The sequence below is a fragment of the Apodemus sylvaticus genome, chromosome 7, assembly GCF_947179515.1.
Source record: "Apodemus sylvaticus chromosome 7, mApoSyl1.1, whole genome shotgun sequence".
NCBI lineage: Eukaryota > Metazoa > Chordata > Mammalia > Rodentia > Muridae > Apodemus > Apodemus sylvaticus.
In genome coordinates, this window is record NC_067478.1 from 78653793 (window position 1) to 78668495 (window position 14703).

At 43.5% G+C, this 14703-nt stretch overlaps 1 protein-coding gene across 1 annotated transcript; it reads left to right on the plus strand.

The window, feature by feature from the left end:
• The first annotated feature begins 6737 nt into the window (after positions 1-6737).
• Pts (6-pyruvoyltetrahydropterin synthase) lies at positions 6738-13863 on the plus strand. The gene is given in 8 exon segments (XM_052188393.1): positions 6738-6961; positions 6964-7037; positions 7039-7169; positions 8524-8603; positions 9866-9888; positions 10362-10418; positions 12657-12727; positions 12917-13863. Coding segments are annotated over 8 exon segments (699 nt in total). The 5' UTR covers positions 6738-6822; the 3' UTR covers positions 13041-13863.
• The last annotated feature ends 840 nt before the right edge of the window (positions 13864-14703 follow it).

Consider the following 14703-nt stretch of genomic DNA (forward strand, 5'->3'; position numbering starts at 1 on the left):
TGTGAGATAATTATGATCATGTATGTTTTTAATACCATTTAAAATATCTGTTTTATGTGTGTGAATGGTTAACCTGCATATATGTATGTGTATCACATGTATGTCTGCTGCTTGAGGAGGTCAGAATGGAGCATCAGGTGCCCTGGAGTTACAGATGGGTGTGAGCTACTGTGTAAGTGGTGGGAACTGAACCCAGTATCTCTGTAAGAGAAGCAAGCCTGAGCCTTCTCTCCAGCCCATATATGTATATGTGTATATGTGTATATGTGCATATGTGTATATGTATATATGTATATGCACATATGTATATATACACACACATATGTATCTATGTATGTATATATATATATTTATGTATTTTGTGTGTGACTGTGTGTGTGTATGTGTGGTTGTATGTGTACATGTGAGTACCAGCACCCCTAGAGACCAGTACCAGTGCTGGGAATCAAACTCCGGTCCTCTGCAAGAGCAGTATGCATGCTCTCAACTTCTTAGTGATCCCTTCAGCCCTGGGTACATATTGTCTTGGGCCTCTTTCTCAAAACCATCAAGCAAGCATTGGTACAGTATTTGAAGTTTTCGCAGGGCTGGGTATGGTGGCACACCTGAGGCAGAGGCAGGCAGATCTCTATGAATTTAAGGCCAGGCCAAACTGCTTTATATAGTGAGGGCCTGTCTCCAAAATAAATAAAATAAAATAAAATTTAAGTTTTTAAAATAATTTGTTCTTACTGCATGTGTGTCTCTGGACAATGTGTGTGTATGTGTAGGCATGGGTGCTTGAGGAGGCCAGAGGGCAACTTTCTACAGTAGGTTCTTTCCCTCCGCCTGGAAACCTCAAGGCAGTTCTCCATTCTCTAGATCCCATCTCCACATCGGAGTGCTAGGATTATAGCATCTGTCATAGGAATTGTACACTGAGCATGTTTAACCATTGAGCCACTTTGCGATCTCTGGAGAATGTTTGAGGATAGTCTAACATTTATCTCTAGCTAAAAGAATCCATGAAAAAGGGTTGGCAAGATGGCTCAGCAGGTAAAAGGTGCTTGCGGTACAAGCCTGATAATATGACTTTTAGTCCCTGGAATCCACATAAAGATGGAGGGAGATAATTGACTCTGCATCAGTGTGCCGTGGCACTCATTCTACCCCTCCTACACACAAGTTTTAAAAAAGAAATACATACAAAAAGATGAAAATTAGGCATTGCTGCTATCGCATAGGTGATCGGAGGCCTTGGAAAGAGAAATACAAATGGTCGAGGACAGTAATAAGCTTAGAGCAGTGGTTCTCAACCTTCCTAGTGCTGCGACCCTTTAATACAGTTCCTCATGTTGTGACCCCCAACCACACAATTATTTTCGTTGTACTTCATAACTGCAATTCTGCTACTGTTCTATAATATAAACATCCATGTTTTCTGATGGTCTTAGACAGCCCCTGTGAAAGGGGTGTTTGACCCCCAAAGGGTTCTTGGTTTAGGATCTAGACCAGTGCCTTGCTCTCTCCGGGTCTGTAACAGGTCACACACAGCCCATCTGTTACCATTGGCTCTAAGGAGTTTGGGACAAGAAGCCAGTGCTGTTGCGTTTGGTGGCCTCTGAACTGGGTGTTCCTCTGCTGTCTGTGGCAGATGTTATGCCAGTAGATTTTAGGGTTCCTCTTACAGACCACCCCACCACCACCCCATCTCCCCTCAACTCAGTCTTTAGAAGTGGTTGTTCTGAGGGACATTGCTAAAAGCAGGCATTTATTCAGCTTTCTAGGTAGATAATTTTCCAGAGATTGCAGAAAGCCAAGAGGTTCTTTACTTGTGCAGCAGGTGGCAGAAGAGACCACACAATCTTCACATTTCTAAGTCTAGATTTTACAGCATTCAGGCAAACTGCAGCTTCCCCTACGCCCCAAATGCCTTGTTCCTTTTCCTTTCTGTTACCCCTTGACTGAGCTTTAATCTTGGACCAGCTAAACTGCCCAGGGTCCTTCTGTCTGCTCACGGTTCTGGAAGTCCTCCGAGATGTGATTTGCGACAGGGGCTAATTTACCACACAGTCCTGAACCACACAGTCCTGGAATGTCAGTTTCTTCTATAAATTTCTGTAGAGATTATTCCAAACCCCATTAACCCTTTCTTCTTCAGTGAAATGTACCTTACATATAAATGCTGTGTGTGGAGGTTTGCACCATGGCAGTAACTTATGGGGCTGAGTCCCATGTGTGCTTTTGTGAGAGGCGGAGTGCGATGCATAGACAAAGCTAAGACTGCAGATGTGGGAGCATGGAGGACAGTAACCTCGAGAGGATGAGTCCCCTGATGTTCACAGACGTCCATAGGGGAAAAGCATTCCATGTTTTTCCTCAGACAAAACATGGAGGTTTACCATAGCCTGTCTAGACATGTAGGTTGATGGGGTCTCTAACGTCTGGGAAGCACACATACCTGAATGCATCTCTCTCCTGCACATGAACTTCATCTCGGCACAGCAGTGATGTTCAGTGTACAAGTGAGAGGAAAAGAAGAATGAGAGGGCGTGCAACAAGAAAGCAAGATACAGAGTAGAATGTAAGATGGCCAGGACTGGCCTCCTCCTCCTCCTCCTCCTCCTCCTCCTCCTCCTCCTCCTCCTTCTCTTCCTCCTCCTCTGCTTCCTCTTCTCCTCTTCTTCCTCTGCTCCTCTTCTTCCTCCTCCACTTCCTCTTCCTCCTCTTCTTCCTCCTCCACTTCCTCTTCCTCCTCCTCTGCTTCCTCCTCCTCCTCCTCTTCCTCCTCCTCCACTTCCTCTTCCTCCTCTTCTTCCTCTTCTTTCCTGTGTGCTAGTTGTACTGGCTGGTTTTGTGTGTCCACTTGACACAGGCTGGACTTATCACAGAGAAAGGCACTTCAGTTGGGGAAGTGCCTCCATGAGATCTAATTGTGAGGCATTTTCTCAATTAGCAATCAAGTAGGGAGAGCCCCTTGTGGGTGGTACCATCCCTGGGCTGGTGCTCTTGGGTTCTATAAGAGAGCAGACTGATCAAGCCAGGGGAAGCAAGCCAGTAAGAAACATCCTTCCATGGCCTCTGCATCAGCTCCTGCTTCCTGACCTGCTTGAGTTCCAGTCCTGACTTTCTTTGGTGATCAGCAGAAACATGGAAGGTGTAAGATGAATAAACCTTTTCCTCCCCAACTTGCATTTTGGTCATGATGTTTGTACAGGAATAGAAACTCTAACTACGATAATACCTCCAGAGAGTAGGCCACAGCTATCTGGGCAAGCAAGACTTCGTTATGCCTGAAAATGTTATTTTAACAGTTGGAAATTCCTTTCTCTTGGGGAAAAACTAGATGGGAAGGAAAAGGTGGGGCCTCTTTCCCTTTATATGTGGAAAGACATTCACAATTCTTTCACTAATTGGTCTCCTCCAGTCAATGTTTCCAATACACTCTCCTCCGTTTTGCATGCACCCCAAGGTAGCCAAGAATTTATCACTATGCATTAAGCAAGCTATATTTCCACGTTTCCTTTGCTTAAGCTCTTTCCTCTTGGGATTTTTTATTTACCCATCTGTTGGACTCCTTAAAAACCATCTCAGACTAATTTGTTCTTGGAAGCTTTCTTTTACTGTCTGACACAGAATTGGTCATTTTTCACTTGGCATATTACTTGTTGGACTGCCCCATTAAACTAAAATTGCAGATAACAGGTACCATTTTGTTGTTCTGAGGTACATGTGTCTAACACTTAAAGCATCTGGGATTAAGGTCTTAACTGTGTGGTGGTGATGCAGGCCTGTAATCCCAGCACTTGGGAGGCAGAGGGGCAGAGGCACATTGAGTTCCATGCTAGTCTGTTCACAGACCAAGTTCCAGGACAGCCAAAGCTACTTAGGTGAACATTTTTTTAAATTGAGTTTTTAAATTTAGTTAATAGATGGGTGATGTGGAGGCTGTTTTGCCAAAGGTGTCTGTCTTAGTCAGGGTTTCTATTCCTGCACAAACATCATGACCAAGAAGCACGGGGAGGAAAGGGTTTATTGAGTTTACACTTCCACGTTGCAGTTCATCACTAAAGGAAGTCATGTCTGGAACTCAAGCAGATCAGGAAGCAGGAGCTGATGCAGAGGCCATGGAGGGATGTTTCTTACTGGCTTGCTTTCCCTGGCTTGCTCAGCCTGCTCTCTTATAAAACCCAAAAGCACCAGCCCAAAGGTGGTACCACCCACAAGGGGCCCTCGCCACTTGATCACTAATTGAGAAAATGCCCCACAGCTGGATCTCATGGAGGCACTTCCCCAACTGAAGATCCTTTCTCTGTGATAACTCCAGCCTGTGTCAAGTTGACACACAAAACTAGCCAGTACAATTGACCCCTTGTCAACTTGACACACAAACCCATCACTATTAAGCCTCAACCCTTACTTTCTTATTCATCCCCAAGATCTAAATTACTTTAAAAGTCCCACAGTCTTTACATATTAAAAGTTCAATCACCTTAAAATATCCAATATCTTTAAATTTCAAAGTCTTTTAAAAGTTCAAAGTCTTCTTTCTTCCTTCAAGAGGGAAACATATTAGGGCACAGTCACAACCAAAAGCAAAACTCAAACTCCAATAGTTCAATGTCTGGGATCTAACTCACGATCTTCTGGGCTCCTTCAAGGGCTTGGGTCACTTCTTCAGCTCTGCCCTTTGTAGCACACAACTTGTATTCTAGGCTCCAGCTGCCTGTACTCCACTGCTGCTGCTGCTCTTGGTGGTCATGGCATGGTACTGGCATCTCTAAAACGCTGCTATCTTCGACTGTAATTAGGCTTCACCAATAGCCTCTCATAAGCTCTCATCAGGGTGACAAGCCTCTGCTCCTATGCATGACCCCTTCAAGTCCTGGGCCATCAATTGCAACTGAGGCTGCACCTTCACCAATGGCCTTCCATGGCCTCTCACTGTGCCAAGAGCCTCAGATGCTCTTCATGACCCCTTCATGCCTTCAAAACCAGTACCATCTGGGTGACTCTTACACAGTACCAAGTCCAGCCACAGCACAAAATACAACTGTGGCTATCTCTGGAACACACTCTCTGTGCTCTCAGAAAACAATTCCAAGAAGATTTCATCAAAGCGATGCTGGTCTCTTCTCTGGAACACACTCTCTGTGCTCTCAGAAAACACTTCCAAGAAGATTTCATCTCAGTGATGCTGGTCTCTTCTTAATCACCGCTAATTTCTTAGCTCCAGCTAACCAGCATCAATAGTCCCAGTAACACAAAGGTTTGCTTTAGTGGTTCTGGTATCTTGTTACTTACAGCTGATTCTTCAGCCCCAGCTAACCAAAACCACAGAATCTTCACAATCAAAACATGGCCACTGTAAGAGTCTTTAATCTTCCCTCTGAAATTTCACAAGCCAGGCCTCCATCTTCTGCACTGTTCGTAACATTGTCTTCCAAGCTCCTACAGAACTTTCCACAGCTTTTCTAGCTCAAAGTTCCAAAGTCCTTCCACAACCCTCCCCCAAACATGGTCAGGTTGTCACAGGAATATCCCACTCCTGGTACCAATTTGTCTTAGTCAGGGTTTCTATTCCTGCACAAACATCATGACCAAGAAGCAAGTTGGGGAGGAAAGGGTTTATTGAGCTTACACTTCCACGTTGCAGTTCATCACTAAAGGAAGTCAGGACTGGAACTCAAGCAGGTCAGGAAGCAGGAGCTGATGCAGAGGCCATGGAGGGATGTTTCTTATTGGCTTGCTTTCCCCCTGGCTTGCTCAGCCTGCTCTCTTATAGAACCCAAGAGCACCAGCCCAAAGATGGTACCACCCACAAGGGGCCCTCGCCACTTGATCACTAATTGAGAAAATGCCCCACAGCTGGATCTCATGGAGGCACTTCCCCAACTGAAGCTCCTTTCTCTGTGATAACTCCAGCCTGTGTCAAGTTGACACACAAAACCAGCCAGTACAGTGTCCATTTGAATTCCTTATAGGATTTTATTCTTTTGAGATAGACTTTGAGCTTGCCATCCTCCTGCCTCAGCCTCAGTGCTGGGATTACAGATATATGCCTTATCTGACTCCCTGATAGCATTTAATAGAAGCTAACCTCTGAGACAAAGGACCCAAACACAGAGCCAGTAAATATTGCACGTGAGCAATAGGGATCAAACTGGAATGCCTTTCCATTTCAAAGCCCTGAAAGCCAGGAATCTAAAACCCGGAACAGCTTGTTCCTTCTGAGGGTCCTGTTTGCAGGCTGCCTCTGGTTTGAGGAAGTCTCTTTGCATGACATTCTCTCACTTGGATATTGAGGTATCAAATTTTTCCCTTATTTTCCACTTAAACTAGTGTTTTATTAGGTTGCCTAGAATAGACTGGAACTCTGAACATCAATGCCCCAGCCTCAGCCTATAGAGTAACTCTAATGACAGGGCATCGCCATCCTTGGCTAGGGTTTCCTATTGGTTAAGGACATTCTCAATGCAGTACTGGGCTGTAGCTCGTCTGATAAGGGTACCCAGACATTGGATTTGTCTACTTTAACCCAGGACAGTCAAAAATGGAGTGAAAGAGGAAGACACAAACTATCCTGGGCAATTCCAGGCCTCTGGCTCCTCACCCACCCATTGGCCCGAGGTATTTCTGACTGCCTAGTAAAGGCTGAACAGTAGGGGGCGCTAGTGTTTGCCTTCAGGTGGGCCAAAGGGTGCCACGCGCAGAAACCACTCCCAGGAGTGCTTCCGGTGGGGGAGGTTCGAGTTTACACTGCGCAGCCGCGGGGAGCGGGGCTGGCCTAGGTCGCGGAAGGCGGAACCGCTAGTTTGGACCGGAGTCTTCGGTCCAAAGACCATGAGCGCGGCGGGTGGCCTTCGTCGCCGCGCGCGATTGTCGCGACTTGTGTCCTTCAGCGCGAGCCACCGGCTGCACAGGTGGGGTGTGCCCACGTGTGTCACCGCACGTGCGGGGCTCGTCCCGCTACGTTCCTGGGGGCGTGGCCACGCGCGTAGGTTAAAGCGGAACTGGGGTGGGCGGAAGAGGAAATGGTGAAGGTGCGGAACCGCACCTACCTGGACTCACCCGGGAGAGGGCGATATAGATCTGATCCTGGAGAACCCACTCGGGAGGTTCCCTTCAGAGGCTGCCCACATTCAGAGAGGCACAGTGACAGGAGCATAGGCTACCCGGTGCAACACAAGGTAGCTTTCATCCCTTTTTTAACAAATTAAAACCAGCCTTGATACTTTCCAAAGGAGCAACACAGTCGGGAATTGCATCTCAGAGACACAAGACCGCACCTGAGAGTTCATTACTCACTTGAAGGTTTGCTCTCTGGATGCATTTCGTCGTCTCTGAACAGTCATTTCTAACAGCGTCCATCCACTACTTACTGGACACGACTTTGTCCCAAGCTAGGAGACAGGGTTGTTACAGGGAATAGCAAACGCTTGTCACTGACCCCCTGGGTGGAGTTTAAGATGTGGCCAAGTTTGGTACAGTAAAAATTTTGTGCAAAAGCCTTGTGAACTGTGGTGCTCTAAGTGTGCGCAGTAGGGGAAAGTAGAGAGGATAGGAAAGATCTTAAAGAATTTAAACTTAAAAAGTTGTGTTTGCGTGTGGACAGCTTGCATGAAAGAGACTGTGGAAGCGAAAGGCAGTTCTGAGCTGTCACATCCGTGGGTTGGCGACTGAACCCTGGTCTTCTGCAGTAGCAGTAAGCACTCTTAACTGCTAAGCCATCCTTCCAGCCTCTCAAAGGGATTTTTATAATAGGAAGTTTAACACAAGGTTAGTAAGGATGCACAGATAAGAAGTTGACTGACACAACGAACTCATTAAGCTAGTTGTTTCTGTCTGGGATGACAGCCATGCATAGTAACTTTAAAGTTTCACCTGATTTGAGTGTCCCAAACATATTGGTAAAGTTTCCACTAGGCAGTTGCTGAGGCAGAGAAGGGCAAGATTGTTAAAAGAAGAGCGCGAGGTAGGCATTTTTCAGGAGTGATAGCAGTTGAGCTGCTGGGGGACGTGTATGTCTTGTGCTTGTCAGTGCTCCATGTTGTCTCATATCCCATAGCTGATACCCAGTGCTTGTTGAGAAGTGGAGCCCGGATGTAGCTCAGTAGGGCGAGTGCTTGACTACAGAGTGCTTGCTTATATAGATCTCAGGACCTGTGAGGTGGGGGCAAGAGGGTCAGACGTTGAAAGTCGTGCTAAGTTACCTAGTGAGTTCGAAGCCAGCCGGGGATATAGGAGACCTTGACAGAAAGAGGGCAGGAAACCAAGTGCTGACTGACTATGAGCAGGTTTGTTGAAATCTTGCTGTGGAATGAGTGGGTTGAAATGTAAGTTTCTTGATGATTTATGTGGTACTCTAGTTAAAGTGGTGCATTGCTTCTTGGTGGAAATGTGGATAATGAAATCAAGCTATCTATCCAGTTGATCATCTAAAGAGAAATTAAATTGTAGAGTTTTCACAGGCCAAAGCCAAACGACTGGGGGAATTTGGATGTCTGCACTTCGTCAGGCTGACTTCTTTCTTTCTTCTGTCAGCCCATCTCTGAGCGATGAAGAGAACTTGAAAGTGTTTGGGAAATGCAACAATCCGAATGGCCATGGGCACAACTATAAAGGTGAGGGGGAGCACATTGCCTCCTAACCTGTCAGGAAGAGTGAAGAGTGTAAATACGGGGAGCAAGAAACCTCCTGGACAGTGTGGGGGCTCTGAGCCCTTCCGTGGAAATTCAAGACAGAGCCATTGTCTCGTTGTCTAAGTGTGCTGGTTTACCTCACAGTTGCCTACCATGTTAAAGACAGTAGAAAACAACAAAATGATTTAAAGCATTTTCTTTGATATTTGAATGCATAATAAAACTGCTGTTAGCTGTTTCCTTTTAATTATGTTGGGCTGAAACTAATGTTAAAATTTGATTATAGTCAATGTTTGAGGACACAGATATGTTTAACTTGATTTAAACATGGTACCATGTATATATGAATTGAAACATCACACAGTGCCCCTTTATATGTAGACTTTTTATATTTTTATGTATTAGTTAAAATATAAAACTTCATAGCAAAATAAAAATATTATTTTGAGTAAATAATGGCTAATGAGAGGGTATATTACTTAGGGATGCATTGTTTTGTGGAAGAGGAGTTTGTATATAAAACTTTCCTGGTAGTGTCCTAAGGAAGTGATTTGTGGGAGAAGGGACATGATTCTTTGAGCCATAGCTAATGCTTCAGAAGAGGCCTCATAAGCCCTGGAGTGTAGTAGTGTATGGTGAGACAGGGTTCCAGAAGACTTTGAGAGACCAGTTTGTGGTTTAGCTCCTGACTCTCCTTTTCAGTTACATCTCAGCCTCAGTGTACTTCCTCACCATGAACTATCCAGCGGTGTTTGTGTGGAGGGGGAGAAATACAGCTTTATAAATGTGCTGACCAATTTTCAAGCACTTCATGGGAGTCCATGCTGTTTTATGAGCTGAGCACACACACTGCTGACAGTATACGATGAATGTTTTTGCCTGCTGAGGAGTTGGGTCAGTTTGGTACATAGCTGGACATGCATGTACATTTTCCACTTTTGCAGGCAGAGATTGAGTAGCATCTCCATCCTCCCTGGGACATCAACCTTATAACCAGGAAATTTTCACACATTTTTGGATTTGCTCATTTTCTCTGCTCAGCCAAAGCTCCCTCCAAACTCCTCTGTCTGGGCTGAGTCTTCATTGATTGATAAAAAGATTTCAATGAAAAGAATAGATATTTGGAGAAAAATTGAAGTGTATCCCTGGGGACTGTAGATCTGTGTTTATGTTGCTAACTTGTGCGTATGTGTTAATCTGTTGAAAGTCATGCTTTGTTGGTATTTTTGTTTTCTTTCTCACAGTTGTGGTGACAGTACATGGAGAGGTAGGTGCTGGAAAGGGTTGTGGATTTGTTCAGATTGCGGGGCCACCTTCCAGACAGTGTGGTGAAACCTGTGTTGAAAGCTTGTGTTTCGGTTGCTTCATGACTGTGTGGTGAGCGACTGCCGTGTCAGGCCTGCATGGGGAGAAGAGCCAGTCAGCGGAAAGGGCGCTGGCAGGGCATGGTGCTTCTGACCCAAGAGTAATAAGTGTCTCTAGGATGAGGGAATGTGGGCACAGTCTGCATGTTGTACAGCCTTTAATAACCTGAGAAACTTATCTTACATTTAGACAGGTTCTCATGTAGCCTAGGCTGTACTTGAACTTCCTGTGTAGCCAAGAAAGGCTTTGAACTCCAGATCCTCCCGATTCTGTTTCACAAGTGCCGGGATCGCAGGCATGAGCCACCCCTCAGCTTTGTGAAAGCGTTCTTTGGAGAGCCTGCTACAATGCTATTCACCCTCATTTCTTCCTTAGATTGATCCGGTTACAGGAATGGTTATGAATTTGACTGACCTCAAAGAATACATGGAGGTAATGCCATGTTGGGTGCTTTATTAGTGATATCTCCTTGGTATAATTTTTAGTACCCCCGTTCACCTATCTCTTGAGATGACGTGACTTTATGAGTTGGGGTCGGCAGGGTAGGCGGGGGAGTGACAGAATGTTTGTAGTTGGAGTTATGCTGCAATAGTGGGAAGAGAGGTTGCATGCTCATTTCCTAATTTCATGGGAAACCTCATTTTTCTGCGTATTACATTTTACCTCTTTCATAACAAACCTTTTTCTTTGAAGCTTTTGCTCATTCTCTGAATGTTGTACTATTAATAATTTTTTTAAAAATACCACATTTCCCTTTAAAAATTATTTTTAATTATGTAAGTCAGTTTATTAAAGCTTAAGTATAATGCGGCGAAGAATGAAGGAGTCATGGCCCCATAAATACACCAGTCCAGATGACCTAGTGGCTGGAAGCCTTGGGTCTCTGGGAGCTGGAGTTACAGGTGGTTATGGGCTGTCCCGACTTGGTCCTCTGAAAGAGCATCAAGTGCTCCTAGCCGCTTAGTCTCTGGCCGACTCTGCAGGCCCAACACTACAGTTAATTAACAACTGTGGCTCTATGCTGAGTTACTGAGACAATTCATGATAGAGATAACACATCAGAATGTAGTCATTAAAAAGTTTCTTGATTGTATCATTGTAAAATTCTTGTAAGAAATTTTAGAGATTACTTATACTAGTTTCTTCATCCCATGGATTAAGATTGAGGGACGCTGGACAGTTAATGCCACTGCCCAAGACTATGTGGTCTTTCTTGTTCACAACGGTAGGAATTTTTCTTCCTCTAGTTCTTTCCATTCTCCTCCATTTGAACTTACTTGTCTAGTTCTTCACTTCAGCTTACTTCTATTTTCAAGGTTGACAGATATTTTGTTAAAAATGTTATTGATAATTACTTTCTCATATTCATATATTCAGCATTTTTTGCATCATTTAAAAAAGCTAATTATTAGAAATACAAAGATGAATGAGTAACATATAGCTCATAGAATATATCATTATCTTTTCTAGGAGGTAAAGAATAGTGATCAAAAAAAGTGATAAAAAATTACTGAATAAATAAGGGTATTGTAAATAGTGCAGTGCTTATTAATTTACAGAAAATCTAAGGGCAGAGGCTTTGTATTCACGGGGCACAGAATAGCTACATGCAATGCTGTCCACTACGAGATAGGATATATACATGCACTACTGTCCACTATGAGACAGGATATATACATTTAATGCTGTCCACTATGAGACAGAATATATACATGCATTACTGTCCACTATGAGACAGCAGTGAGAAACCTCACAGTCAAAAGATTGAATACTTAGAAAGCTTTTGGGATTTTCTTCTTCCTTTGGGAGCCTAAATTATTACACACTCCCACCAGTAAAGGACTTCTTGTGGCCATAGAGTGAAGTTAGAAAGAGTCCTGTAGAAACTTTGATGGAGAAGTTGGGGCCAGAACAAGGATCCAAAATAGAACAAAGATATTTATTTTCTTGGTATTCATATCTCTTTATTTGATTTATTTTTTAAAATTAGCTACTTCAGGAGTTGATTTAGGACCCACTCTTTATATGATTCCAGTTTTACTGAAGAAAATAAGTTCTTAGTGTATCTTCTTGAAATCAGACCAAGTAGAAAATTAGTTTGTTTTACAAATGGTTAAATTTGTACAAGAGCTAATGGTAAACATTTAGAATAAGATAATTACAATCTTTGCTAATGACAAGAAGTAATATTATGTTAGTATATGTAAACATTAGGAAGTGATAATCTTCATGCTTATTTTTTTCTTCTAAGACAGAAGATCAATAAATTATTCTTCAGGGCAGAAACATAGAAGATCACCATCATTACAGACCAGGTCTTAATGTAGGTGACACTGTGCTGAGGAAGGGGGTTGTCAGTAACATTGTAGACAGAATTCAAGAAGTGCCAGACTGAACTGTGACTCGTGATGGCTGTGTTTCTAGAAAGCTCCAGGAACTGTCTGTGGTTTCTTCCTTCTGTATTCAGTGGCAAGAATACATAGTCATTACAGGGAACTAGGTCTGACCCTGTTTCACAACCTTGTAAGACTGCTTTGTAGAATCTAGAAGGAAGGCTTCCCGGTGTTGAGTCTTGGCTTACTGGGAGGGGGAGGCTCCGAGACTCTGGGAAGGAACTCTTTGGTGTCTGAGCCCTAGTGAGATGAGCAGCACCCTTTTCTCCATTTGCAGGAGGCCATCATGAAGCCTCTTGATCACAAGAACCTGGATCTGGATGTGCCATACTTTGCAGATGTTGTAAGGTGGGTGTCACCATCTGGCCTTGGGCAGTAGAAATGAAACAAGCTAGCATTGTGATTATCGTGAGATAATTCCTAATATATTGGTGTAATGGTAGATTTTGTTACTGGAATTCCTGTTTTATTTATGTATTAATCCTGAAACTTGGTTCATTATTTGTATTTTGAACTTCTTTCATTCTTTTTCTTCAGCACAACAGAAAATGTAGCTGTCTATATCTGGGAAAACCTCCAGAAGCTTCTTCCAGTGGGAGCTCTTTGTAAAGTAAAAGTGTATGAAACTGACAACAACATTGTAGTCTATAAAGGAGAATAGATCGCAGGCTTACCATTGAGACAGGCTTGTTCCTTTTCATACTTGAAAAAGCTTTGTCCTTTTAGAGCACACAGCAATCATCTCATACTCATGTCTCCATGTTGTGTTCTGGCATACCTGAGCATTAAAGCCATGTAAGGTCTGTATTTAAATGTATTCAAGAATCAAACTTGCAATGTCTCCTGAATGTGGTTTTGGTGAGAAAATGGAGGAGGAGTATTGAACTGAGGACTGAAGCATGCCTCACACATGTGAAGCATATCTCACACATGTGAAGCATGCCTCACACATGTGAAGCTCATACTCTACTTCTGAAGTGCATTCCAGTCCTCTCAAGGACATTTAGAGGATCTTTTATCTAGAGATTAAAAATTATTTCATCTTGGGCTGGTGAGATGGCTCAGTAGTTAAGAACATTGGCTGCTCTTCCAGAGGTCCTGAGTTCAATTCCCAGTAACCACATGGTGGCTCACAACTGGGATCTGATGCCCTCTTCTGGCATGTAGGTGTACATGCAGACAAAGCATTCCTCCATTTAAAATAAATATATATAAATGAATTTTAAAAATAATTTCAGCTGGGCGGTGGTGGCGCACACCTGTAATCCCAGCACTCTGGGAGGCAGAGACAGGCGGATTTCTGAGTTCGAGGTCAGCCTGATCTACAGAGTGAGCTCCAGGATAGCTAGGGATATACAGAGAAACCCTGTCTCGAAAAAACCAAATCCAACTCCTCCCCCCCCACAATAATAATAATTTCATTTGAGCAAAATGTTTTGATGTGGAATTATGTAAAGGCAAAATAAACCCATTTTTGTTATCTACCATGTTATCAGCATTTATTTAATCTTTGTATAATATAAATAGTAAAAATATTTATGCAATTTTGTTGGGCCAGGCCCCAGGGCCTGCTGCAGGCTGACCAACTCAGCTACCATCTGGCCCAGGTTCAGGGCTTTGAATTGGTCTACCTACCCCAGTGTCTACCCTGTCTACAAGCTGCTGGAGCATGTGAAGGGGCTGGTCCTGCGGAATAAGAGCTACAGGCTCACCATGACTGTCAACAGTATGATATCTGACATGAATCTCAGCAGTGCTTTAGCATTTCTAGTGTATAGTTCTTCAGAAACTGTGAACCAGACCAGGGACTCGATACGATGAATATTTACATGCAAAGCTGCCTGGGCAAAAATATAAAAATAAAAAAAATATATATATATAAAATAGTTATATATTTATGTTATATAAATATGTTATGTTCTCCACATAAATACATATATTATAAATTCTATTATATAATGTTACATATAATATTATATATAATTATGTAACATACTGCAGTTTTGAATGCCACTACTTTGAATATTTCATGAAGAGGTGGGAGAGGTAGAGGGGCAGAGCTCTAGTGAGCAGTAGAGAGAGGTGGGGCTAGAGATGCAACTGTGATGGGCGTGAGAGAAACCTGTGGTAGGTGGGGAACGTGTCATCGCCCTTGCTGAGTAGCGCTGCCAGCGCCCTGGTGTGCAGCAGCCTAGAGCCTCACTTCTTCCACTCAGTTCCGGAGTGCATGCCCAGCCGCATGGTCACCTTGGTTCTGAGCAACAACAGGAAGACTAAGGTGAAGAACCGATCATTTTCAGGATCTCCTCAAAAGATCACTATGG